The sequence below is a fragment of the Corvus moneduloides genome, chromosome 6 (assembly GCF_009650955.1).
Source record: "Corvus moneduloides isolate bCorMon1 chromosome 6, bCorMon1.pri, whole genome shotgun sequence".
In the NCBI taxonomy this organism is placed as follows: Eukaryota; Metazoa; Chordata; class Aves; order Passeriformes; family Corvidae; genus Corvus; species Corvus moneduloides.
Genome location: NC_045481.1, coordinates 60,953,101 through 60,980,281, shown reverse-complemented (window position 1 = coordinate 60,980,281; position 27,181 = coordinate 60,953,101). Strand labels below are relative to the sequence as shown.

The 27,181-nt window shown below is 42.2% G+C and overlaps 2 protein-coding genes across 2 annotated transcripts; one reads left to right on the top strand and one right to left on the bottom strand.

The window, feature by feature from the left end:
- Window positions 1–504: 504 nt before the first annotated feature.
- NADSYN1 (NAD synthetase 1) lies at window positions 505–16,006 on the bottom strand. Its single transcript, XM_032112759.1, has 21 exons — window positions 15,884–16,006; window positions 15,680–15,740; window positions 15,099–15,215; window positions 14,212–14,265; window positions 13,762–13,851; window positions 12,855–12,906; window positions 12,050–12,138; window positions 11,088–11,205; window positions 9,889–10,020; window positions 9,352–9,426; window positions 9,061–9,185; window positions 8,798–8,846; window positions 8,134–8,236; window positions 7,311–7,479; window positions 6,804–6,939; window positions 5,942–6,048; window positions 5,044–5,175; window positions 4,821–4,890; window positions 4,104–4,232; window positions 3,455–3,631; window positions 505–1,332 (listed from the first exon to the last, which is right to left on the bottom strand). Exons 1-21 carry the CDS (start codon window positions 15,966–15,968, stop codon window positions 1,279–1,281), a joined length of 2,124 nt encoding a protein of 707 aa, XP_031968650.1. The 5' UTR covers window positions 15,969–16,006; the 3' UTR covers window positions 505–1,278.
- A 1,707-nt stretch (window positions 16,007–17,713) lies between these two features.
- On the top strand, window positions 17,714–25,928 carry DHCR7 (7-dehydrocholesterol reductase). The gene is made up of 8 exons (XM_032112571.1): window positions 17,714–17,851; window positions 18,836–18,939; window positions 19,839–20,061; window positions 20,631–20,721; window positions 21,394–21,607; window positions 22,077–22,281; window positions 22,830–22,961; window positions 23,553–25,928. Exons 2-8 carry the CDS (start codon window positions 18,842–18,844, stop codon window positions 24,015–24,017), a joined length of 1,428 nt encoding a protein of 475 aa, XP_031968462.1. The 5' UTR covers window positions 17,714–17,851; window positions 18,836–18,841; the 3' UTR covers window positions 24,018–25,928.
- Window positions 25,929–27,181: the final 1,253 nt, after the last annotated feature.

Sequence of the window (27,181 nt, the reverse complement as noted above, 5' to 3'; positions counted from 1 at the left end):
AAAGAGTAGCCAGTAACTTCTGGAAGAAAGAAAGAAGTCTTCTGCTCAAAGTTCATCCACTCCCTCAGGATGGAATGGGAAGTGGAAGTGCCCAACTAACTGTGAAGGAAGGCAAATTTCAGCTGGGGTTTTCCATTCTTTGTACCAGCAGCACCCATTAAGGTAAGTTAGCTGTGCATTTAAATCAGTACCATATAACAAACACACAGTGAACAATGCAGCATCTTTAACTCCAAGTGAATCACTCCTGAGTTGTGGAAAACCAATGTGGAGAATGTGCCCTTTTTAGCAGACATTTTCCACTAGCACAATGTAGGACTATTTTAACAGAAGTCTCACTGGACCTAAGATCTCCTGTTGTTGCAGTTAAAATGTTTTTTGCCCAGAACTGCAGAAATGCATTTCTAGTCTTCCCTATTAAAACTGCACCTTTCAAATCAAGGTTTAAAAAAGAAATGGAAACAGCCAAGCATTAAATGGAAAAGCAGAAAAGGGACTCAGGCAAAGGAACAAGCCTATCCTTTTTTATTGCTCCACAATATTGAACACATTTAAAAGATCAGTTGAAGTCATGAAGGTAAAAATAAAGTTTTTGCAAACTCTAGGTGGAATGTGGGTAACACTCTAATTGAGCTCAGAGGATGCTGGTTTTATACTTCATTCTGCAATATTCAAACAAAACAAGAAGCTGAACCCTAATTTTGATCCCATTAACATGGAGATTACCAATCTGCTTCAAGATAGACATGTTTCCAATGCGTTGCTGAGTTAGACATTATGTGGCCATTCAAAACACTGGACCAGTCTACAAAGCCAGTGCTAGGTAAATAAAAAACATGTAAAATAAGAACTGAGTCAATTAGCACGACAGAATTACAAGTTTATTGCAACGTAAGGTGAGTATTTCCCCCTCAACAGCACATGCCAGAACTGTTAAAATTTTACACATTCAGTTGAATGTTACTCAAAAGTCATATCCAAATTATCAGAACCAAACAAAATACTACCCTGGATTTATTTATGATGGGTTTATCCAAATATTTTAAATGAAAGGCAATTAACTCAAGAAGTTGAAGAAAATCCTTAATAAATTATTCCTTAGCCAAACTACAGTTTAAGTATATTGGGAGTAAAACAGAGAGTCAATAAAAAAAAAATTGATACGATAGTCAGCTCAAGAATTGTTGAGTAGGTCATCCCTGCTCATTATCACAGTATAATCCAGTTTTGAACATTCTGTTTGGCAAATTAATTACCACAGTTAAACAAGACAGGAAGTCAGTCCACGTCTTCAACTACAGAAATTCCTTCCTTTTCTTCTAGCTTGGATACCTGCAAGTAAAAAGGAAACCAATTCAATAGCAAAAATAAGCTTATGCTTCCATCAGCATCTGCTACTGGTTGTAAAAGTGACACACAAAGATCAGGTTTTTATGAAGTGGATAAATCTTTTGGTTTGTCCAAATGCAGCTAATCTTGTGGTGTGACACTGGAAGGAGCAGAAGACAGCCTGCAGATAACTCATCCTTTGGGTAGATGTGCCAGCTTTCTTTTGAGCTGCATCACAGTTCCTTCAAATTATGCCAGCTATAAAAATCCCAGTGAACGTTTTGGCACCTGGAAGCGCATGCTCTAACCACAAATCCTTCACTTCAGACACAACTCCAAGGCAGAAGCTACAGACAGTGCTGCTGGAGTTCCTAGGGTTGCTCTAAGCCCCCTCAGCCAGGCAGAGCTGAATGACATTAAGACTCCAAGAACAAATCTGGCAATTCCCAGTAAATGCTATGATCTCAACTTCCTTTTACCCCTGTTCCTTCTGCAGCAAATACAAAGGGAATTTTGCACTAAAAGTGAGTGGATAACTAAACTGGCTTGACTACACTACAGACATCCAAAGCAGAAAAGTACTTTCTACAAATCCAACAGATTTCTCTATCCTTAGCACTCCAAATTGTTTCCATTTACAAATGAGCTCAAGCTGTAACATGACTCTCCCACAGGAAAACCTGGCATTACCTAACTAAAGGTGGGTTTTATGTCAAGTTTATGCTGTATTTCCACAGTCCTGTTACTATGCCAGAAAAATCTTAAGTGCAGATTGAGTCCCAGGAGCAGAATGATGAGTGAGACACTGTCCAAGAGAGTGATCCTCTTCAGAATTACAATTGTGCTGAACACCTACGATCAGAGGCAGCTCTTAACATATTCCATTTCTTGAATAGGGCAGATTTGACTCAAACCATTGCAAGTTATTATTTTCCAGTCTTGCAAAGAGCTGCAGGAGTTATCAGTTCAGGTTACTGTTGCCTACACAATAAAATCTTCCCCAGACTTGTCTCCCAGTTTTCAGGAATAAGTTGCAATGGCCACTACCCTTGCATAGCACAACTGCTATTACATACAAATCTAGTTAAAGAGTGTAACAATACCCTGCATCATTAAAAGATCTTAATCAAATTTACTGTAAGCATAATATAATTACATTTTGGTCCAGACCCTACAAAAACATTTTGCCTGACTCCCACAGAGGCCAAAAGAACTTTTGTCCTGGACTTCAGTGGGAAAAAGTCCAATCTGATGTAAAAAAATCTCCCACCATTCATACTTTACAATAAAGTACTGCACATGGTAGCTTTTATCCCAGGTTTCAAGGTAGTAAAACACTATTACAACATGTCTGGCATTTCTCAGATGAAGGAATTAATATTTTATTACATGTATAAACATATTCTTAAAAGCAACTGGGGTGTAAAATCTCTGGCAGAAAAAAACTTCAAGGTGCTAAAATTCTTCACCCAGCACTTCTGCCATAAAAGAGGCATTAAAATAAGTTTGAAGGGGTGACTAAAAACTACAAAAAGTTAAGCATGGTTCCAATAATTGCCTGAGCCCCTCCCCACCTCACAGTGCTCAAACTGAGCACGGTACCATTACTGCTGCTGTGTTTGAGCAAACATGTATTTGTGAGTCAACCACCTTGAGATTCAAAAAAGGAATTGTTGCAGAAGGAGGTGGGAGAAGCACTCACAGTGGATTGCTGCCTCTTACAGTGGCTTTCCCCACGCTGATGTAGGTCAAGTCTTAATTCTGCAATTAAGCAGATTCCTTCAGACAGGTCCTGAACCGAAACCAAAACACAAAAGCTTGTTTTTCCCATTAGCACAGGACTTCATGAGTCTGGGTACACCTATTAGTTTCTGGCCTCAGTACATTTCTTTATTTTTTCTTTTTCTTGTTTTCATAGCAGGATGACAAAAAAGAACCCAAACAGCCTACACTGAAATCAGAGGATTTAGCCTCACAGTTATGTGAAAAGAACAATCACAGTTATTTCTGTAGTAACTACTACCCTAAATGCTAGTTGCCTTTTGCTGGAGATTCACTGGAACCAAGCTGGACCCACTGTGAATAATTTAAGTATAAAACCATCCCAGAAGCAGAGGGCATTTACCTGTTTATCTATACACCTGAACTGCCAGGACCATGAGGTGTTGTAGAGGAAAGGCCTCAGGTCAAATCGGTTGTCGTCTGGACTGTAGTTTTCAGCGTGGTAGGAAGGGGTGAGGGTGGTCATTTTGTGCCTGTTGACTGAATACATCCTGAAGAAATGCTTAACCTTGGATGCCACCTGGTGTACAAAGAATATAGGTTTTAATCAGATGAAGTTTCTTAGTATTTTAATTAAAAGATTTAGAGGAGAACAGTATTTTTGAGACTGTTTTCTCCCTTTACACAGTCTAGATATTCTTTCAAAGCAAGAGCCATTTTTTGTCTCAAAACATATAACCAAAGGCTTCAAGAGTAGTTGGTCATCTGTATTTCAGAGAACAATTTTGCCCTTGAGGTATAGTTCTGAAGTAATTGTTTTCAAACTACCCAATTACTGTTTTAACAATTTGCAACACAAGACAACAAACTCCATTTAAGAGATGCAGACAAGCTTTTCCACCATATTCTGCTGCAGCTGTAGAATAATCTCTAAACACAAAATAATGAAACTATTCCTTTCAGTTAAAAGGCACCTGACCTTTCTCCAAACATACTCTATTTTGGCAAAAACATTAAACTATTTGATTTTTTTTTCCTCTTTGGTATCTTACCTCTCTTGGAGTACAAATTTCCTTCCACATAGTAATCAGCTTACAGAACATACTGTATGGTCCAGCCTTTGCAATTTTCCTTAATTTCCCATAGACTGAGAGCTCTGCATATGTCATCCCCATATCCGCCTGAAAACACACACACACAGAGAAAGTCACTGAAAATCTTAACTATGCAAATTTTAATTCTTTTATGGGGCAATTAAAATAACCCAGTTAAATCAAAGAAACACCAAAATGAAACTGTCAATGTCAAAAAGACATAGTAATATTATGAGCAGAAATAAAAAACCCCACTGGAATCTCTCCAAATTGGTAGACTGGAGCCTACAGTGGTAATTTTATCAGTCCTCTCTTTTCCAAAGGGACAGCAAAGAGAAGAGTTTGGGAAGAAGAGGGCTTAGTCCATAGCAGTAAGGCCCTGACTTTCTTCTGATATTAAAAAAACTTAAAACAAACTGAATTTTATAACACCTGTCCTTCTAAGTGTCCAAAAATCTAAAATAATTCAAAAATGTTAATTTGCTGTTTTGGAAACTATTGTCAACACAGATAGGGCAAGTGTGGGAAACTAATGCCTTGTTGGCAGCTTTGAGACTGTTTATAACATGCTTGTCAATAAGCGTGGATACATACAAGAGTAAACAACAGTTATTGGACAAAACCCAGATTTTGGGGTAAGGCTTACAAGATCATTTTAAAGGCACTGCCCATTACCTCATCAGTTTGAGCCACCTGTCCATCCACCAGGGGCTCCAACTCCGCAGTGGGTGGAGCTGACATGATACTGTAAGGGAGAGGGAAAAGGAAAACCATGGATTCTATGCCGTCTTACAAGTGCTGGTTTGTTACAACAGTGCTTCATCGCCAAAACAAAGCACCTGGCTCAGACAGTTCCTGCAGTGGAATTAACAAACACAGTCACTGAATCACTGCTCACCTTCTGAGGGCTGTGAGCTGGAAGTTTTCAATGCAATACTGAATGAAGTTCTTCAAATCAGTCTTGCTGATGCCACCGATGGGGTTGATATCAGCACTGGAGCAGTCGTACTTGGTCAAGTAACCACGGAGACTGAGCAAGATAGGAAATTTTATCCAGCAACAGTAAATAATAATGTAACTGCAGCATAATATATAATCCTTGACATTATAGAGAATTTATATGTAGCATAAAGAAAGGGAGAAACAGACTGCAGATTGGTATAACATATTTATACCTAAAGGGCAAACATATTTAATTGCAACAAGGCTATCCTAAAGCCATGAAATTTCCAGAAGATGATACTTTAAACAATCATAAAGCACTGCAGAACTGTCCATGATGAGCCAGTATGTGCAAAACAACTAAAATACTGTGCTGACCAATTAAAACAATAAATCTCAAAACACCCACAGAACCAGCACACAGTAGTCTCACAGCTTTAGAGGTTACCACTCCCACAGTCTTACAGGGATTGCTCTAACCTTCAAATACTCAGCTCTAATAACAGTACTCCAGATTTTAAAGTCTGTTTTTCAGCTCAAAGTTCACATCTTAATTCCTAATACAGTAATTGAAAATACAACAAATTGGGAAGTTAGCCTAGTGAATGCACAAGTAAGCTCTACTGAAAACAGCATTTTATGGCAGAGCTATAGCAATACTTTGGCTAAACCTCTGAAAAACACACAATTTCCCATTCAGGCTGATTCAACTGTTTTCACTAATTTCACTGTTACCGGTCTATTCTTAGGTTGTTACCGCTTCTGAGTAATAATCTACACTGGGATTTGGTAGAGTTGCAAGGAAATGACAGTGTCCTGTTCCACCTGGGTTTGGATTCATAATTTTCCCCAACCTTTCATCCACATTGGCTGATCCCAGCACCAGCAGTCCCCCTGGCATTCCACGAGCCCACAGTGTCAGCTGAGCAAAGAGGTAGGCAATGACCATTCTTATTCTAGCCTGCAAAGCAAAATGAAAAGGAAAGCAAAATTTACATAGCAGAGCGATTTCTCCCCAGTCACTTTTATTATCAATTGTCTAAACAAACTCATGAAGAACAAACTGTGGGCAGGGTAAGTGTAACTTCAAGAAGGATGGTCTTGTGGAGAAAATGCTGAACACGCACAGGAAATCCGGGTTCAGTATCTGCTACTGCCACAGACTGAGGAAGTTTCTCCTGGTCTGACCTGCAAGCTGGGGAGTAGTTGCCATTTTCTATCTCCTACAAGCACTAAAAAGGAACCATGAGGGATGAAGTATGCAGACAAACGGTACTTTTTTATGGAGTAAATAAATCCCTCTGGTCTAATACACAACATTTGTAAAAAGTTCACTTTGCTTTTGTCCCCATTCTAAAACTCAGCTTTTTCTGAGGATGGCAGTAATACAAAACCAACCTGGGACCCAGCCTCCAGCTCCAGCCACAATTGTGGGTGATATTAAGGAAATACCCACGCTCCTCTGTGACTAAAGCCTCTCCTGTTGCCAAAATGCTGATAAAGGATTCAATATTTGCTTACAGAGCAAACAGCTGGATTTCTCCAGTAATAGAGGGATAAAGACGAAGTCCTCAAATTAACAAAAACTATCAAACAGGATAACCAACACTCAGAACTAAAGCAGAGTTGCTGGTTAGGTTGGAAAAACAAGAAAAACCAAACCAAAACCCACAGAACCAAAGGAGTCTGACCTGATTCAGCCTACAGGGCACACACCTGCACATTCTGGAGTGCCAGGCTCTCTCTGCTGCTCCCTCCATAGACAGAAAAACGGGGAGTTCGACCTGTCACCACAGTGAAGATCCCCACAACAGCTTTCACAGCTGCATCAATGTTCAGGTTAATGTGGTAGCTGAGAAGAATTCAAGCACAAGTGACTCAACTAACACAATCTGACTATATAAAATACCATTTAAAAAAAAACCAAAAAAATCCACCCATCAAATGAGGTTTTAAGGCCACTAAAATCTACCACTAAGATCTGGTACGAAGAAACTTAGGAAAGAATAATGCTTTTCAGAGTCTGTTTCCAAAATTCCATGTCCTTTGCCAAATGCTTCTAAGTTTGCCCGACTTTAACACTTAAGTAATAATATCTGTAACAGTCCTACTTAACCCACCTCCTATTGCTCTCTTATTTTTTCCCATTTTCAAGGTTGAACATTTTAGATGCAAGTCCTTGCCAGAACATGATTTTTTTTCCCAGCACTTCGCAGCTTGTACCTGCCTATTTGCTCAGCCAGCAGTTTAGCCCTGTTGCAGGTATCCTGGGAGGAGTTCTCACTAGCCATGTAGCACGTGGTGAAGACACGCTTGCACAATTCCCGAGGATCCTGAGGGATGTAGGTCTCATCATTCACAATCCTGCGTGCATCAGCCAGCACATCTGCATCTGAGGACAGAGCAAAAGAAACACAGGAGTGGAAATTATGGTGCTCCTCCTACCAAGGATATGCAAATATCTTGTGCATCCCTTGTATTCCAATTAAGCTTTACAGTGCCCCTGACAAATAAGATGACTATATCTACCTCCCAAAAAAAAATTTCATCTATCAAATAAAAGAATTACTGATTTTGCTCCTGATTTTGAGCACAGAAATATTAAATGCATTTGATCTACTGAAGAATTTTCACAGAAAACATAATCCAGTATATATAAAGACTTAGCTAAAAGCATAAAGTCTGCTTAAAACCAGTTTAAGAACTTCAACCATCCCTAACCATGTAGTGCTGGTTTTAATAGAAGGGGAAAATTTTCAGAATAAACTGAAAACTACATCAGCCAACATTTGAACAATACTCTAGACAGAAACTAGTCTAAGTTCCACATCCAATTCTTAAACCCAAAACAAAAACTATTAAGCCAATTCAGAGAATCTGGACACGCATTTTTGCTGGAATTTCTGAAGAGATACAAAGAACTCCATTAGAACAACAGGAAAAAGGCCTGCCATTAATAAGCTCTTGCAGCTACTGCACCCAGCTAATATTAGCTTGTCCACAACCATTAGTGGGTATGGCTGGCCAGACACACAGATCTACTTACTACCATTCCTGACTGCCAGGCAAACCTGGTGACACATGGAATACACGATGCAAGCTGTAGCAGAGCTGTCAATTCCACCACTCAGAGGTAGGAGAAATCCTGCCTTGAAAACAGAGCAAGGAAGAGGTTCCACATAGCAAAATTAGAAAAAAATATGTATTGTACTACTCAGGAACACACTCCTGTAGAAGAGTGACAGGTGCATTGTTCAAGTCTGTTTATATTCTACTGGGGAAAAACAGAACAAACCACCCAGAGCAAATCCTCTTAAACTCTCATTAATTGGGTAATCAAACAAGTAGTCAGTGTAAAGCCCTTTGGCTAGAAAAAATTCCAGTTGTCTTCACCCTCTAGTAAGACAGAAAAGCTAATAAAAAGGATTACATTTTTCATATATACTTTACTATTACACTGAATTACTACTTCACACCACCCTGGCACACTCAAGAAAGCACAATTCCTAAGGGAAGGGTGCACAGAGCATACTGAAGTCAGACTTGGAACACGATTTTTAAGTCTGAATGAGCTGCTTTAAAAACTCAAACTTTGCACCTTGGACTAACATCAGTTTGGGTTCAGTAGCACAGGATGACAATTTGGATTGTCCCTGTGGCACAAAAGAAGCTGTGTATGCCAAGGGAAAAACAAACCTAGTTGTTCTTACCTGTTTGCTACGCCTTAAATAGTCCCAGAGCCAACATGCAGGTCCAAGGCTGAAATTACAGAACATGATTGTTCTAAGAAGGTTAGGGAATAACACCTAAGCAAGTCAACATATTTACTGTGGTCTTCCAATGAGAGACTTCCTTTATTTAAATCTAAACAACATCTTATGTTTATCTCTTTCTTTGGTTTGTTTAAATTTTGGTTGTTTTTTTTTTTTTTAATCAAAATAATTTTCAAGCAGCAGATTGAGTGTTTGATTACCTGATCTCCTCCTCAGGACTGTGATGTCTCCACTGGATTGGCACACAAGTAGGAACAGCTACATCGTCAGGACACGACAGAGCAAAATTCACTTTTACCCTGGGATAAGGATTCACTTTACTTGCCTAAGCAACAGCACAGAAGAATTCAGAAGACACCAATTTTAATGTAGCATATACCTATAAAACATCACATCTCTAAGATACTGTGAAAATCAAGACAACGCAAATACTTTTTACATTCAGTAACTATTCAGACTTGGCACACCTTACAAACACAAGGAGTTCTTACCGCCAAGTTACGAGATGAAATCTCTGCTCTGTAACTTCGAACATCTTCCAGGTCCAGAGTGGCAACCAGCACCTCCTATGAAAAGGCTTTCAACATTAGATCACTCTACACAAACGATGCTTGGCAAAAGATTCAGCAACAGCTGTGGCAAAGGAAAAGGCAAGAAACTTTACTGGGGAAAGAGATGGATCTGGCATATATTGTGAGGAAACCTAGATGACAAATCTACTTTTTTCTGAAATCAAAGTGAAACCTTGTGTCTACAAAACTGGGTCATAATTAGAACATTGCAGTCTTTGCCCTTTCTTCCTTTAGATAAGGGAATGTAAATTAACAGGGTCTCTCCTCCTCACAGTGATTGTCCTCACAAAAGCAGGAGAGCTACTGTAGGTAATTTGACTAGAAAAACACTTGGATCTAGCTGAATAGCATAATTAAAATACACCCTTTTTAGTCTAGAGACATGGACCTAAAGTCTGGAATGTCTGGGAAGTGTTGAGCATAAATGTACTAGCAGCTATAGGGTGAATACATTACCACATCATCGAGTGAAAACTGGGATCCTTGTGCAACTGTTTCTCCATTCATGGAAATCATGGCACAGCCATCGTAATACAGACGATCACCATCACAGCCTTTCTGGTTTGCTAAAATATATATCCCACCATTCTGCCGGGGAAACAAACATACAGAGAAAGAAAAAAAAAAAAGCAGTTCAGAATATAGCACCTGACAGGATGTTAAAAATCAAAATGTTACTTCTCTGTTCCTGCTCTTCTTACAAACTTTCTCTCCCTGTACATCATAAATGATTTATGGCTGGGATTCTCTCTTGACAGGAGTCTCTATTAGTAGCAAGAGTCATTCTGTTGCCTTTCCCTGGTCTTAAAATTAAGAACCAAACACAGTTTAAGGGAAAAGGGGTTTTTACTTCAGTATTTAATTAAGGATCCTTAGGTGCACAACTCCGTCCAGGTGGAATGTGTCGAAATGCACACCGAAAATGCGCCCGAAATGCACCCCCCAGAATGCACCCAAAATGCAGCCCCCAAAATGCACACATCGTGTATACAATGTATAGACCTTGCAAATTAGCATATCTAACAAAGATTCCCCAATGAGAAGCTTAAATGAATAGCATGATATCCCCCCATCCCAAGGAATTCCCCCTTGGATGGGCCTATCTTAGTTTGCAGGATGTGTTCTAGAGAGGACCTTGGTTTCTCAGGATAGCATAGGACTTTCTGGCTCCAACTGTGAGGCCTCCAGGATGTTTGGTCTCCTGGCTTAACAGAATATTAGGACTATGCTAAGTTATCAAGCTTAAGGAATTACAAATGTGCATGCTAAAAGCACTGAGGATACATAAAAGCTATATAAAAAGGGTATAAAAAAGGTATATAAAAGAAAAGGCAAAAAAATCGTCATGGCATCAATTCCCTCAACCCAAACAGAGAGCTGCACTTCTAAATTGAAATTCTGAGTTCAAACTGTGGTTGGGAAAAGCAGGAAGGTGATGACAGAAGCTGTGTTCGGATATCAGAGGAGAGAGCAGATACTGTTAAATATAAGCAAAGCATGTTAAATTACAATGACAAAGCAGCTTTTTCACCGTGTAATGTACACTCGTTGCTTTATTTTTGTCCCCATCACTGTTAGATAGGATTACAGTCCAACTACTTAATGTCTTCTCATTTTTAAAACAAACAGAACTTTCAAAGTAGAAAAGTGCACACCTTTGCTGTGGCAGAATTCACCAGGTCCACCCGGGCATGAGCCTTCCGCAGCACATGGTGACTCCCGGAAGAGTTGGTGAAAATTTCCACGCCGTCAAGTCCCATCTCAATGTGAGGGCTGTCAAAGCAAAAGGCACAAAAATAAATCACTACTGTGCTGTGAAAACTGCAAATATTATTAAAAATCACTGACAAACAGAAACATCTATGGCATTGTCAGTTTTCTACATGCCTTAGCTCAAACAAGGATAGGGCTTTCAAAAATATCTGTTTTCTTGCATTGCACAACTCTTCTGTCAAAGACCAGCAGTGGCTGCAGAGGTCAGGAGGGCTTTTGCTCATTCTGTTCTAAATGAAATGCCTTCTACTCTGTATAAGGCCAGGTCTCAAAGAAAGAGAGAATTAAAAAATCTTGGTCTGAAAGGACAACATGGATATGCACTGCAAGGTCAGCTGTCCCATTTTCCTTTTCTCTTAGGAAATCCAAAAACAAAACCACAAGGAGAAGATTTTTACTGCTTTTTTTCTTTTTCCAATGTCATAAGAAAGAAATGCAAAAAAAAAAAAAAAATCACATCTTTGACACACCACACCTTCTGCAGTTACAAGGAAATCAATGTAACTGGGAGACTTGGAAAAATATCAGGAATGTGAGCACTGTAGTTTCCTGTCATTTGTTTCCTTAGGTCACTCTTTTCATTCTGCTTCTTTTTGGTATTTCTCCCCTAGCCTCTGTTTTGAATTGGTTTCGTTTAACCACCTACATTTCTTTGCCATCCTGCACCCAGCCTAGTGAGGTCTTTCCCATGATGTATTCATTGCTCCTAATTACATTTTATTTTACTGGCAATTTCTGAAAGATAAATTACATAGAAGAATAATAAGCAGATTTTCTCAAACATTTATTTCAGGCAGCTCAAGGGTATGTTTTAGTTTACTTTTTATTCTCTCTTCTCCTTTACCTGTTTGGTGCCCAAAGTTCTTCACATATTTCTGCCCCTAGGCAGGTATCTTTGGTTGCTAGCACTGCATCCCCAAAAGGAACAGTTTCCTGAGGAAAAACAAGAACATTCTTACACACATGCAGTAGAACAAGCTATTCAATTCAAAAACTCAACTACAAATCCTAAGAAAACATAAAAATCGAATGCTCATTTATGTGAAATTAGTGAGTGACACAGTATCAATCACATTATACCTTCTTTCATTTTATACCAAGTCTGTGTAAAAAAAAAAAAAAAAAAAGCTCTGAAATGCAAATTTCTGGACTGATTGAAATTTTGTGGTTTAATTTCAGTAGTATTCAGATCCAGTGCTTTGCTAAGGACAGGAATTAAACAATCTACAAAACAGAAACTGTCCATTGCTAGGAATCACACTCATGCTTTAGCAGGAACTAACATAAATTTTAGATCCTTCTGAATTTTTCTGAATTTAAACCTTCCTGAAGGTTTAAATGATTTTTTAATTTTTTTTAACCTAAAAACACATACCCAATTCTAGTCTCAAGCACAGATAAACTCAGTACCAAAATTGTGCAAAATATGGCAGTCAAGGTTCTGTATGTACAAACAACTGAGATTTAAAATTTACTTGCTTTGCTGCCACATACTAACACAAATAAGGTTAACTATGCTCTCATTTAATATAACTTAGAACCAACTCTGAAACATACGAATCTACAACATGACTGTCAGCAGAATTTTGGGAACTACAGTGTTTAATTGCTGGATCTGGAAGACGCTAAAGTTAAAAAAAACAACTTACCTGTCCCGTCACTTCCTGAATTATCCTGGGTAGAAAATATTCCTCCACGTGCCTAAAACAAGTTTACAAATTGTGAATATATCATTACATAAAGCACAGCATAAAAACTGGTTCTCATCTCACCTTCTAATGCTGGTTAAAGAAACTGTACTGAAGTTGTACAGGGCTGTGTGTGTTTAAAAAATAAAAAAAATACTGTCATATTTTCTGTGGAATTTATCAAAATGCCAACATTTTAAGATAGCAACATCTATGTTTCAGAAAGGCATGGTAAGCAATGCTCCCTCCTGGCTAGAAACCAGACCTAACAAAGAACACACCATGCAAGTCAAATGCCAGAGGGAAATTTCTCTCTTTGCAGGGTTGCTACATGAGCAACTCAGAACTGACTGGGGCTCAGAGGATGGACCAGAAATGCATTACTGAGACCATCAATTTGGAGGCATTCCCTGACTGCAGGACAAGTGCACAGCATCAGAGATGAGTGCCAGCCGTATTCTGCAGCATCATAAGGTAGGTAACTTTTACTCTCTGCAGTTGTTAAAGCTCTGACAGAGCTCATCCATTTCAATGTTTGCCAGTTCAGTACTGGGCTGCAGCAATCCAGTAGACAAACACAGCCTTGTCCAGTCCTGAGCTGGGTGTTCTTAGAAAGCAGACACCAGGAAAATGACACTTTACACTGGTTGTAGGATAAAGCAGCCCCACTTTTTCTTCCAGCTCAGCAACTCAGAGTTTGACTGCTCAATAAGCTTCCTAACCAAGCTGCAACCATGTAGCTTGGCTGACTCTGCTGGTCTCCCTGTAGCAGCCAATGATGATTTGCTGTAGATATTTCAACCCTGCTGCTGTGGCTGCAAACAGCAAGCTGTGTTTTTTAACACAATTTTAAGAGTTGACAGCATACCTTGCTTTACTCCATGGGGTGAACCATCTAAGTTCCCTGTAGTTTCCTCCATTTGCCAGTGATATTTTTGGTCTGATCAGAAGAATCTTCCTTAAATCACAAAACAAAAGAGAAAAGCTGAGTCAAGACATGATGTACAGCCAAACAAGGCTATATACGAGCACTGATTAACTCCTTTTTTTCTTTTATAATGTAACATTTTTAAAGTTTCTGTTTGCAGACTCAAGGGGCTTTTCTGAATTCTTTCAGAAAGCAGTGGGAATTTAGTTTCTACAAATTCAGAAAAGAAAAAACAGATAATGAAAAACCTTAGCTGTCTTTCTCAAAATTTAGCAAATAGGAAGATAAATCCATCACTCTAATGTAGCACTGAAGAATCTTGCTTGAAGGCCAAACTGGTGTCTGAAAAGATAACGTGTTACTTTACAAAACACATCAAGAACTACTTACTTATTTAAAAAGATCACTCGACAATTGTAACGAACATTCCTGTGCAGAACAGGCCTGTGAAAATAAGAAGCAAAATTAGCAGTGACTACGCTCACTAAATGAAATTATAAAAAGCTACAGAATCTACTTTACTGCATAAAAACTATTTGTAAGACCTCACTAGAGGGAATCAAGCAAAACAATACATCAAGTTTTAGCTTCTAATTTTTTACTTAAAGTAGTTGTTTGAAAAAATCAGAGTTAGTGACTGTGCTGTCAGTCTCAGATGTATCAACCACTACCTGAGCCTTAGGAACATGAGCAGACCAGAAGATTCCCCATGGCTGGGCCAGGTTATTTAATCAAACACGACCTCCTGTGATACTGCCAACCCAGTTCAAAACCAAACTAGTTTTGCACATTTATATCAATACTGACACGATAATTTTACAGACATAATTTACCACCCTTCCCTGTCAGCACGAGACTTACAGTGGCTTCAGTGATTTTCGCATACACTTATGTTGCTTTAAGATGTCTGTCAGTCAAAGAAGCCCCCAGATTCCTCCAAGACAGTCAATTTATAAAGCCCCTTGAGTTACACCTCACACAAAGTCTGACCTGTGGCAATAGGGCCCAGCCATTAATGTTTCCAAAATATAACTGTAATTATTCTATTTCTCTCTTGAAGGGCTCAGCCACCAGCAGTCTTTGAAAGGATTATCTTTCAGAAAGTGTTCTGCATGTTGCAGTCCTGGTCATGGCAATTAAAAGGGGAAAAGTAGTGCAGTTCCTAAGGTATGTTTGAAAGTTTGGTGCAGAGCCCTTGCTATCCAGAGCATGGCACAAGCAGCATTCCCTAAGGACTTACCCCTTTATCACAGGTACACAAGAAAAAAAAAACTTACATTCCCACATCACAGATAATATCTTGAGTAGCTGGAGACTCCAAGAGCTTTTCCAGAACTTGAAACGAATGCAACAGTGTGTCTGACTCATAATAGTGATCTGAGCAGCCGTAACCACTGCATATAAAAACAAGAAATCAAAATTCAGCCAGACCAGCATCAGAGCCAAAGAACCAAAACTACTCCAGACAGGGAACATTTCACCCACACGGGTAATTTATATAGAAAATGAAGAAGCAGTGCTGTCAACATCATCCCTACTTACAGCATTTAAAACTCTGCAGCGCTTTTTATCGCCCCATGGGGGTGATATATTCCTTTAAAGGACAGCAGCCTGGGCCCAGGCAGAAATCAAAGCACTACAGTTTCCCTGAAGGAAAACTCACTGAAACAGGTCAAAAATTATCGCTACCAGTCAGGTTTCCAAGACAAGAGACCCAATCCTGTGCTCATAACTACAGTGCTTTCTTTGCACCGACAGCCGCATGCACTGCAGCACCACGGGGCTGATGCTCTTCCTGACTGTTCTTCCACAATTAAGTGGAATCGCACCAAATCCAGCGCCAGCAAAGCGCCCTTACCAGATTTCGAGCTCTGGACCAAGCCGGTACCGGGCTCCTTTTCTCTTGGCGATGTCGATACCTGGAAGAGTGTTGGGTACGCAGTGTGTGAAACAGGCACGGGCTGCGCTGCTGCGCCCGTGGGAGAGAGGGAAGGAAGGAGGGAAGGAGGGAGCGGGAGAGGCTTCCTGACGGCCGGGGGCAACCAGCCATCTCGGCACTCACTTCTGAAAATCCTCTCCAGGTTGCCCTCAAAGTCCAGAGCCCACTGGTTGAGGGCGCAGGTGGCCACGGTCACTGCCCGGCCCATGGCGGCCCCGCCGCCTTCCCCGCTGCTTCCGGGGCGGAGCCAGGCCGGGGCTGCCGGTCCCTCCCCCGGCCGCTGCTCCCGGTCCCTCCTCCGGCCCCGGCAGCAGCACTTGCACAATCAGTGCTTCAAGAATCGACTCCATCCAGACCCGGTATCCACCCGCGGTGTGGCTCCTCCGCCGGCGTGTGCTGCTGCACACCCGTACGCGGTTTTCGCAGTTTTTTCTCCCCAGAGCCCTGAATAACGGGAGTGCAGCCTTAGCCCGTTTCTTAGCCCTTTTTAAGAGGTGTCCCTCAAACCGAGTTCAGAGCGTGAGTGCTGAAAGTAACTGGAACAGGGTGCCAATGTTCTGCGTGTTCACATTTCAGCATCATCCCGGCAGCTCTCAGGGTGCTGACCCCAGAGAGGGTGACTTCAAAGTCCAATCTCCTACGTCCCTCATCACATACTTGGCTGCCGTGAGCCGCCTTACACACAGAATTCTAACTTCTTTCTGTACTAGAATCAGAATCATTTAGGTAGGAAAAGACCTTTAAGATCACTGAGTCCAACCACTAACACAGCACTGCCAAGCCCACCACTAAAGCATGTCCCCAAGCGCCACATCTACACTCTACACGGCTTTTACCTCCAGCAATGGTGACACCACCACTGCCCTGGGCAGTCTGTTCCAATGCCTGGCAACACTTTCCATGAAGAAACTTTTTAATATGCGATCTAAACCAGCCTTGGCATAACTTGAAGCCATTTCCTCCTGTCCTGTCGCTTGTCTCTTGGGAGAAGAGCCTACAGGCTACAGCCTCCTTTCAGGGAGTTGTAGAGTGTAAGAAGATCCCCCCCTTGAACCTCCTTTTCTCCAGGCTGAGGTCCCCCCCTCTGCTCTCCTTGTGCTCCTGAACCTGCCCCAGATCCACTCCCTTCTCTGGACACACTCCTGCTTCTCAATCTCTTGGATTAAGGTGCCCAAAACTGAGCCCACGATTCGAGGTGGGGCCTCAGCGATGCCCAAAACAGGGGGATAGTCACTGCTCTGGTCCTGCTGGCCGCACTGTTGCTGACCCAGGCCAGGATGCCAATGTCCTTCTTGGCCACCTAGGCACACCTGGGCTCGTGTTCAGCAGCTCTTGGCCACCACCCCCAGGTCTTTTTCTGCGGGGCCATTGGAAATTGCACAGAACGGTCAGTGCAATGTGGGGAGTTTAGTAACAACTCCAGGCAGCCCAGTCTAATTCAGGGACTCTGTGGCCGCTTTGCTAACAAGTCAAGGCGGCCCAGTTCCCTTTAAGGGCTCTGTGGCCGCCTAAAGTAACCAGCCCGTAGCGCTGCAGGGGGATGTTGCGAGCCAAGTGCAGGTGTAAACTATGTCCTTGGACACCAATTCCCGCTCTTCCAGAACGTTTGGGTTTCTGCAGTGATCCCTCCTGCTCGGTGGCCGAAGCGCCTTCTGCGCGCCCGCGTTGCCGGCCGTGCTGGCGGCGCAGCCACGGAGGAACGGCCGCTCCGCGCGGGCCCCGCGGCCGCCGCTCCCCAGGGCACGGCCGAGCGCTCCGCGCGCGCAGCGGGACAGGGGGCGGAGCCTGCGTCGCTCGCGCTGCTCGGCCCATGGGATGAGCGCGCGCCACCAATGGGGAGCCGCGGGACGGGCGGGGCTCGGCGGGGATTGGCCGGGGCCGCGGGGCGGGGGCGGGGCCCGGAGGGGCCGGTGCCGCTGAGGGGCCGGTGGTGCGGCAGAGCGGGAGCGGCGGCGGCGGGGCGGGCGCGGTTCTGGTTCTGGTTCTGGTTCTGGTTCTGGTTCTGGTTCTGGTTCTGGTTCTGGTTCTGGTGGGGGAGTGAGCCCCGGCGAGGGAGTGACCGGCCCCCGGCGGGGGACTGACAGAGCCCCGGTGAGTGGCCCCGGGCGTGTGGGTGGGTGCGTTTCTTCCTTAGCGTGTGTGGGATCGGGCCTGGAAGGGAGCCAGCCGTGTGGGCAAAGGGGAGCGGCGAACCGCCTTCCCCTCACATCGCTTCTGAAAAGAAGTCCACGGGGGGAGGACTAAAGGAAACGGCCTTATGGCGAGGTAGTGGAGATTCAGATTAGATACGAGACAATTTTTTTTCGCTGTTGGGGTGGTCAGGCGTTGGCACAGGTTGCCCAGGGAGGTGGTGGTTGCAGAGGGTACGGTCAGGCTCAGTCAATGTCCAGGTAATGGATCAGGTTGGCGGCGATGAGGCACGTCGAGCTGGGAAGTCAGTCCGTATTCCAGGTTATAGGATGATGATCTTTACCATAAGAAGTGTTTCATCAGACCGAAAGAAAGCTGTAGTGCATGTTGCACAGAAAGAATCAGGTGTTGCTGACTAAGTCATTCTCCATTCCCACTGAATTTTTGCTTGGATAGGATTCTGTCTTGTTTTCTGTGGTGTAAATGGCATATATGGAGCAAAGAGTCTGGGCAAAAGCATCCAATTGACAAAGTTCAGTACAGGTAATGTTAAAGCAGTAGTAATTTCTCAAATTGAGAAAGGCAGTTAAGTTACAGAACTTTATTTCCAGAGGTTTATGAGAATGTGGTGAAACTTTTTTTTTCTTTTACATCTATGTGCAAGTAATAAGCCATATATTATCTATGCATCTTAAAAGAAATTTCCAATTAGCAAAAAGTTTAATGGATTACTTTGATATAATTGTTTTGGTTATGTTTTGCTAAATGTAAGTTCATAAGGAATTGGTAAGGATTTTTTGCCTCCTCTCCTCCACCCCCAAATTTCACATGGTCTATAGGCTATATAATAGATTTTAGTAACTTTTATTTGTGATTGTCTTGTAAAGACATAAGACTTACTGTGAACCAGCTGGAGTAATAGGATTCATATTTTCTTTCCTACAGGGCATCATGGCAGCCCATCAGGAGAAAAAACTTGCTGAAGAAAGAAAACACCAAAACATGCAGAATGATACTAGAGCATCTCAAGGCCAATGGGGAAGAGCATGGTGAGAGAAGCCAATGATCCTAAGCAGTCCTTGTACTTCCAATTGAATAAGAATTGAATAACAATTGAATAACAATTGGAATAAGAATTCCAATTCTTACTCTTAGAGATGCTGTATTCCTTTTAAACTTCCCTCTGTTAATAACAGATTGTTTTCTTGTCCTACTCTGAAAGCTCGTGGATCATTTGCTGTAGCAACAGGTGCTGAAGAAGAGTTCTTCAAGTTTTTTAAGGCAGAGAGTTTGCCGGGTTGTTTGGGTTAAAACACAGTCCTTGCAAAACAGAAAAGCAAATCATAACAATTCGTAACAATTCCAGTTCCTTCAAGGAAAGAAATATTTCATGAGATCTGGAAAACAAGCATCCCAGCATCTGTGGCATTCCCAGCTGATCAGTCCCGCTGTAGCAAGATTTAGGACACATATCCCAGTTCTCAAAGAGCTGAGTAGGTATTAGCAGGGCATTGTACTGCAGCTGGGAACAGCAAAAGTGGCTGGCACAGCAAGTTCAATTTATGGCTGTCCAAGGTCTGTCTTTTGCAAGTTTCCAAGCTTTGCATAATGTTCTTGGGATTCCATTATCACTTTCAATTGAATACTCTACCAGTTAGAGCCATGATTGGCATCAAAACCGTCAAGTCTGTAATAATAATCTGGTTTTTGGAGGGGAGATTTTATCTAATCTCTTGCTCTGACCAGCTAGTGTAGTTTTAGAGGAGTTTGTGGTAAAGTATGTTCTGTGCTGATTTTTTAATGGCTGTTTGACCACCAGACATGTCTGTGCCCTGAACACATTTTCAGTTTTCATCCAGTTAGTCCAGAAGGTCCACTGAAAAAGTTATTTGATGTAACTCATCTATCTGAAACGTGGGCAAACCAAATGCTCTGTTTTGGATTACAGGGAGGTGGACTGGTTTTCCTTGGCAAGCATCCTTTTCCTGCTCATGTTTGCACCACTGATCGTGTATTACTTCATCATGTCCTGTGACCAGTACCAGTGCTCTCTGACTGACCCACTCCTGGACTTGCTGACAGGGAAAAAACATCTGTCTGACATCTGGAACAGGACTCCCACTCTGACCTATAGGGCTGCTGGCATCTATTCCCTTTGGGTCACTTTCCAGGTACATGATTGAGTTATGATCTGGATGCCATGTCTGGTTTCTCACACAGCTGTTGGATGAATCCTTTTGCACAAAGGATAGTGGAATGTTGAACTGGCATTTACTCTTTGGTGTTTCACACTTTCCAGGGCTTTTTGGAATCCAAATGAAGCTTATGTACTTGGAAAATAAGCATGTGGGGAATATACACAAATATTCCTTGTGTGACATATTCCTTAGTGAGGTTTTTAAGAAAAAGCAACTTTATAGCAGTATCCGTTTGTTTTAAATTAATACACAAGAAATAGATTAAAATAAAACGACGAGGACCTGAATCTAGTTACCAACTGTCCTGCCTCCCCACCAAAGAAGGATGACAGCCTTACATGAAATACATCTTTGAGCTGTATAAAAGCTTAGATGTATTACTAGTCTAAAATCGCAACAGCTAAATCTTGCCATATTTGCTTACCCAATACTTAATAGAAACTTAATAGAAACATTCTATTTGGTATATGTATGTAAGGAATAGTGTTTTGAGGGATTTTGTCTTGTCTGTATTTCCTGTGAATACATTCTCTCTCTTCTAGGTGGTTTTGTACATGTCCATTCCTGACTTCTGCCATCAATTTCTCCCTGGATATGTGGGAGGTGTACAAGAAGGTGCTGTCACCCCTGCTGGTAAGGTTTTCCTTGGAATACATGGACACCATGCAATCTTCTGAAATGATAGTATTTCTGTACTTAGAGTGTTTGATAACCCATGTGTAGCCAGAGGAAACGTGGACAGAAGTGCTCTCACCTTCCTCACGTGTTCAGTTCAAACAAAAATAGAAAGCAATCTATGTCATCTTTTAGAATAAGTTATAGCATTTCTATCTCTTATAATTAGTATAACTGTTGATCTGGTAGGCACCATACCAGCAGTGAAAAAGTACTGGTTGATAATTTTGGCACTTGAAATTGTCAGTTGCCTATAGTTGTCAGGACTATTGCTGGTATTCGACAAGATAGTTTTACCTGCTCCAGCTCCATTAACCCAAGGGACTTGAACAAAATGTGTGATGTGAACTGTTAGAAGGAGTGGTTTGTTACTCTAGTCAGTTTTGGGGGAAAGTCTAAATTCAATTTTGTGAGGAGAAAAACTCAGCCTAACAAAGCCTAATGGGTACAGCAGAGTCTAATGGAACACTCAGAAACGTGCTTTAAGGTATTTAATTGGGAGGATGAGGAGAGAGAAGTTGTTTCATGAGCACTTGATTGAGCTTCTGTGTATTCTGTGCATACCCATATTAATTAAAAGCTGCAGTAATGCGGGGTCAGTAACACTCGATTTTTTTCTTCATCTTTTAGGTGTCGTGAATAAATATGAAATCAATGGACTTCAGGCCTGGATCATTACCCATGTGCTTTGGTTTGCAAATGCTTCTTGCTTCCACTTCTTCCCACCTACCATCATTTTTGACAACTGGATTCCTCTCCTGTGGTGTGCCAACATCTTGGGATATGCAGTGTCCACGTTTGCAATGATTAAAGGCTACTTTTTCCCTACCAATGCCAAAGACTGGTATGTGAGTTTTAGTAATGAGAGAATACGAGGCAATCAGAGATTAGAACTGTTAAATAAAAACCGGGTCTATGAATTGAATGACAGAATATATTTCACTGGCAGAGAGAGCTGAGCCAGTGTATGACAGTGGTTCTTTGCTTCACTAGCACCATCCCCTGTGTTTCATGCTGCACACCATGGGACTGGCAGCCTCAGTGTCACAGATACACCCATCCTAGAAATAGTGATACTTAGACTGTTCAGAAGTGTTAGCAAGAGTAAACTCGGGCACTTCTGAAACTCTACAACTTATGTCTAGGAATGTAATACTTCAGTTGGGTCAGCTTGTGTTACCTTGCACAGCGTTACATGGTTTGATGATTTTTATTATCACTACATCAAATTAATCTGAATTGTGTAGTCAGAGTAGTAATTACCTGTATTTGTGTATAACTCCGTCCATTTCTAATTTTTTGATGTTTTACAGCAAATTCACTGGAAACTTCTTTTACGACTACATGATGGGGATTGAATTTAACCCTCGAATAGGGAAGTGGTTTGATTTCAAGCTGTTCTTCAATGGGCGCCCTGGGATTGTGGCCTGGACTCTGATCAACCTTTCCTTTGCTGCCAAACAACAGGAGCTGTATGGCGAAGTGACAAACTCCATGATCCTTGTCAATGTCCTTCAGGTAAATTCCAAGGAGGAAATTAGGAAACCAGCTGGGAAGTAAACTAGTATTAAAGTAGGAAAAGAAGTCCTTCTATGGGAATGAAAATGAAGTGTTTTTTCCTGGCCTGAAACAAGCTCATTCAGTGATGGTGTGCTGGGACTTCTTTGGATTTATTGCCTGATCTGTGTAAATGGAAGCCTGCTCGATAGGAGCTCCATCGCCCCTCTTTGTAACCCTGTGACTCTAAGCTGAAGAGAGATTGGGGTGATCAATTGTGAGTTCACTTCCCAAGCGTTTGTCCTTGAGTTGTACCCTTGCCTTAGTCATCCTACTGTTGCTTTACCTGTGTAGATAGATAGATAGATATTGTGTATCCACATAGATTGTATTTATGTGATAGTTCTTCCTAACTGTGTTCAGAAATGTCTGGGTTTGAAGTGCTAGCATCAAAACACCAATGAATTGTGAGATCACATCACAAGGCAGCACAGACATGAAGCTGATGCTGTTAAAGAGGGTAACTGGTGACAGTGCTCTGTTATGAATGTGAAATTATTCTGTTGCAGGGTATTTATGTTCTGGACTTCTTTTGGAATGAAGCCTGGTACTTGAAAACCATTGATATCTGCCATGATCATTTTGGATGGTATTTGGGCTGGGGAGACTGTGTTTGGTTGCCTTACCTCTATACTTTGCAGGTAAAAATGTGTACACTGTGTATTTGGGCTAACAGGAATGGAACTTTGCAGAAGCATTCTTCTCACCAGGTTAATGTGTAACTTAAATGTTTCTAGGCAGTTTGACTGTTGAGAAATCCTTGCAACATTCTTTGTACCAATTCCTGTGTAGGAAGGCTTCCTGTCCGTGCACAGATTGGACATCTTTTCCTCTCCTGCCCTTCTTTTGTGCCTCTTTCTGTCACTGTCTATTGTGTCTGTATATTTTCTGAATCCTTTCAGTTTCCTTTTTTTTTTTACTCCTGCTTGTTGAGGGTCTTTTGGTTAGTGGTGGTTTGTTTGTGTTTTGTTCCTTGCTTTTTCTTTCTGTCCGGTTTGCATCCTTGCAACTTCTCTCTTCTTGTTTCACGAAGAAGTTCAATTTTGGAGAGAGAAAGAGAGAAGGAAACTGTTGGATGCAGAGTTTTTTGAAAGTTTTCTGCAGTTTTACTGTTGCAGTCGATTTTTCTGCTCTTTCTTCTGGTCTGTTGTGGGCCACTGTAGTCAAGGAATTGGTCTGGCACACTGAGCCTCTGTTGGAAGTAAATGTCTGATTGTTTTTGTGCTCCCCAGGGTCTGTATTTGGTTTACCACCCTGTCCAGCTGTGCACAGCCCATGCCGTAGGGGTCTTGATGTTGGGCTTGCTGGGCTATTCCATCTTCAGAATGACCAACCACCAGAAGGACCTCTTCCGTCGTACCAATGGCAACTGCAGGATTTGGGGGAAGAAGCCGGAGTACATCGAGTGCTCCTACGTGTCCGTGGATGGGACCAAGCACTACAGCAAGCTGATGACCTCTGGCTTTTGGGGCTGGGCACGTCATTTCAACTACACGGGAGACCTGATGGGCTCGCTGGCCTATTGCCTGGCTTGTGGCTTTGAGCACATCCTGCCTTACTTCTACATCGTGTACATGACCATTCTGCTCACCCACCGCTGCATTCGGGATGAGCACCGTTGTTGCAGCAAATATGGGAAGGACTGGAAGCACTACACTGCTGCAGTGCCCTACCGGCTCCTACCCGGCATATTTTAAGGCTAATGCAGGATCCAGGGGAAAGAAAAAAGAAGAAACATGCAGGCATGCCATGTTTAAAGTGTTTAAACTGAAGTGGGGCACTGAAATGTCCCGTTTTTTTAGAAGATTCTTTTAATTGGAATACCCCTCTGAATCTCCCCATTTCCACATTAACTTGGAGCTGGAGAAAAGTTGCATGTGTTGAGATTCCTGAGAAATCCCAAGGCTGGCAGGTGGCCTTACCCTTGATTGTAGCAGGGTCCTGGAAGCAGTTTGCAGTGGCTCAGGAGAGGAGGAAAAGAGTTCTGTCATCTCTTTAGGAAAGAAGTTGTCTGATGCAGTTGTGACCACCAAAACCTACAATCAGGAACAATGACAAAGGAGGTTTGACTGTTGGGTGCTTGTCAAGAGATGAACGGTGGAAATGCTGAACTGCAGGACCTGGTCTGAAATGATTGTTATCATCTAAACCAAAAGTGAAAACTGTTATAAATTAGTGACATTTTCAGCACCTGACTATATGGAACATGACCAATTGAGTATTATTTTGATACTGAAAGCAGACTTAGTGAAGCTACTGAACTGTGCTGGTTGGGCTGGAGTAGAGTTAATTGGTTTTTTTTTCCTAGTAGCTGGTATGGGCGTAGTTTGGGATTTGAGCTGAGACAGTGTTGATAACACAGGGATGTTTTCACTGTTGCTGAGCAGTGTTTACACAGCATCAAGGCCTTTTCTGCATCTCACCCCACCCACCAGCGAGGAGTTGGGAGAGGGGACACGGGCAGGACAGCTGACCCCAACTGACCCAAGGAATATCTCATTCCATATGGCATCATGGTCAGCACATAAAGCTGGAGGAAGAAGGGAGTGGGGGATGTCAGGAGTGATGGTGTTTGTCATTCCAAGACACTGTTCCATGGGATGGAGGCCTGCTTTCCTGGAGATGGCTGAACATCTGCCTGCAGGTGGCAAGTGGGGAATAGATTCCTTATTTTGCTTTGTTTGTTTGCAGAGTTTTTCCCTTTACCTATTAAATGAATGTGTTTATGTTAACCTGTGAGTTTTCTCCCTTTCCTGATTCCCTCTCCCATGCCACTGTGGGGGAGTGAGCGAGCAGCTGTGTGGGGCTGAGTTGCCAGCTGGGGTTAAACCATGACAGTCCTTTTTGGTGCCTAACATGGAGCTCGAAGGGTTTGAGATAACAGCATTGTTTCAGATTGACTGGAATGTGCGGGATGGGATTTATAGCTGTTGGTGCTGTTGAGCTGTCAGGCTCCTGTGCTTGCCATGGGGCTCACTCTCTGTATATTGCAGGGCTCATTAGGGGCTTCATTTTGATTTTGCTGCTAGCTGTAGTGCTTCTCCTCTTCCTGGGCTGTGCCTGGGGACACTTTGATGACAGCCCTGGTGACACAGCTGGGCTGGCAGGTGGCCAGGGCATCGCTGCTGTTTCTGTGCTGCTGGAACTCCAGTGCAAGCTCGAGTCGAGGGAACTGTGACCTGTGGATGAGCCCACACGGGAGCAGGACACCCCCAGGCATCAGCGGCTGGGAATAAGCCCATGGTAGAGCAGGAACCTCTCAGAGCATCTGTGGCCATGGGTATGTCCGTGCCCAGGAAGGGATGGTGGCCCAAGGATAAGCCTGAAGCCTCTGTGGCTGTGGGTAAGGCCACGCTCAGCAGGTACCCCTTGAAACATCAGTGCCTGTGCATGGGGTTGTGCTGGAGCACCTCAGAGCCAGGGCCATGGATAAACCCCTGGCAGAGCAGTTTACAGCCTTGGAGAGACTGCATCTGTGGGTAAGGCCACATCCACTTCTTTAGTGTGGATGGAAAACTTCATTCCCTATTGTTTGTATAAAATCATGTTTGTAAAAATTGAAGATACAAATTCTTTCGGGACAAATAAAAAAAATACTGCTAATTTTCCTTCAGCTATTTCTTTTCTTGTTACATGGTTATCTTTCGGAATAACTAAAGGATACAAAAGGAGCTCTTCAAAAAGTTTGATTTCAAGAGCTCCTTGAAATTCTGTTTTCCAAGGTGAAACAAATGAAAAGAAAGAGGGATCATAGTATGAACTATGCAGCTTGTAACAAGCTCGGTAGTTATGTCCAAGCTAAAACACTTTTTAAAAAATGATTGTACATAAATATACTGTTAGTTTTTAGAGTAAGTAGAAAAGTGTGTAAATTGATGCAGCTGAACGCACTGATCTTCATGGCAAGTTTGGATGAGTTGTGTAGGCAAGTGTGTGTTTTGGTTTTGTTGCAGTCATCCTGGAGAGGATGGTCTGGGGAGGAGAAGAAGGGTCTCTGCAAACGTAGAAAACAAATGTATCGTGTAGCTGGGCTTTGTTTCAGAGCTAGATCAACACACATCCTTTTCTTATGTAGCCTTGGAATTTGCACTGCCACTTTGCTGTTAATGCCAAGGTTATTTAAATATTGCAAGATAATCTGGACTCTTAAATCATGGTAGCCTTGCACAGCACAGTGTGGTCCCTTCTGTTCCCTGAGAAATCTTGGATGTTTCATGGAAGAAATTACCCCTTCAAGACCAATAAAAAAACCATTTTATTCTGTAAGCTTCGTATTAACATAAGCACTGTGTAAGCACTGCTCCAAGCAGTGTCCCACTAATGTCACCCAATGTGAAGGACCAACAGCTTGCTCATCTTCATGCCTGGATTGCTTTGTTGCATGCATGGCAGTGCTGTTAAATTTGTTTCTTCCGGAATTAAAAAAAAAAAAAGTTAAAAATCGGAGGATTGTTGAGGGTGTATATTGGATTAACTTTTGTCCTGATATTTCCTACTTATTGCTACTCTGTTATTACCGCAGGCCTGGTTCCTATGGTATATCACCGTGTCCCGCAGCTATAGGGAGGAGGAGAAGATCCAGCAGGCAGGAATTGTGCAGCAAGATTGATTTATTTAATTATTTTACAAACTCTTTTATAGACTTTTTTCTTCATAGTCTAATTGGACAAAGGACCAGCCACCCCTTGGGGGCGATTGGCCAAAATCCTAAAACATCCATTATCAAAATATTTTCTACTATACCATAAACAAGACTTTCCAAGGTTGCAGGTGGCTTGGTTGTTTACATTCCCTGCTACCTCTTCTGTGAGAGAGAAAAGTCTCTCACGGACTTAGAAAAATAACAAGAAGATCCTCACTA

Bases quoted from the DNA above. Each gene is read 5' to 3' on its own strand.
- NADSYN1 (XM_032112759.1), bottom strand. From the start codon at position 15,968: ATGGGCCGGGCAGTGACCGTGGCCACCTGCGCCCTCAACCAGTGGGCT. The intron at 9,427-9,888 runs GTAATGTATTCA...GCCTTTTCATAG, and splicing joins AGTTTTCACTCGATGATGTG to GAGGTGCTGGTTGCCACTCT. The intron at 4,233-4,820 runs GTAATGGGCAGT...GTGTGTTTTCAG, and splicing joins AGGTGGCTCAAACTGATGAG to GCGGATATGGGGATGACATA.
- DHCR7 (XM_032112571.1), top strand. From the start codon at position 18,842: ATGGCAGCCCATCAGGAGAAAAAACTTGCTGAAGAAAGAAAACACCAA. The intron at 20,722-21,393 runs GTAAGGTTTTCC...TTCATCTTTTAG, and splicing joins AGGTGCTGTCACCCCTGCTG to GTGTCGTGAATAAATATGAA. The intron at 22,962-23,552 runs GTAAAAATGTGT...TGTGCTCCCCAG, and splicing joins CTTACCTCTATACTTTGCAG to GGTCTGTATTTGGTTTACCA.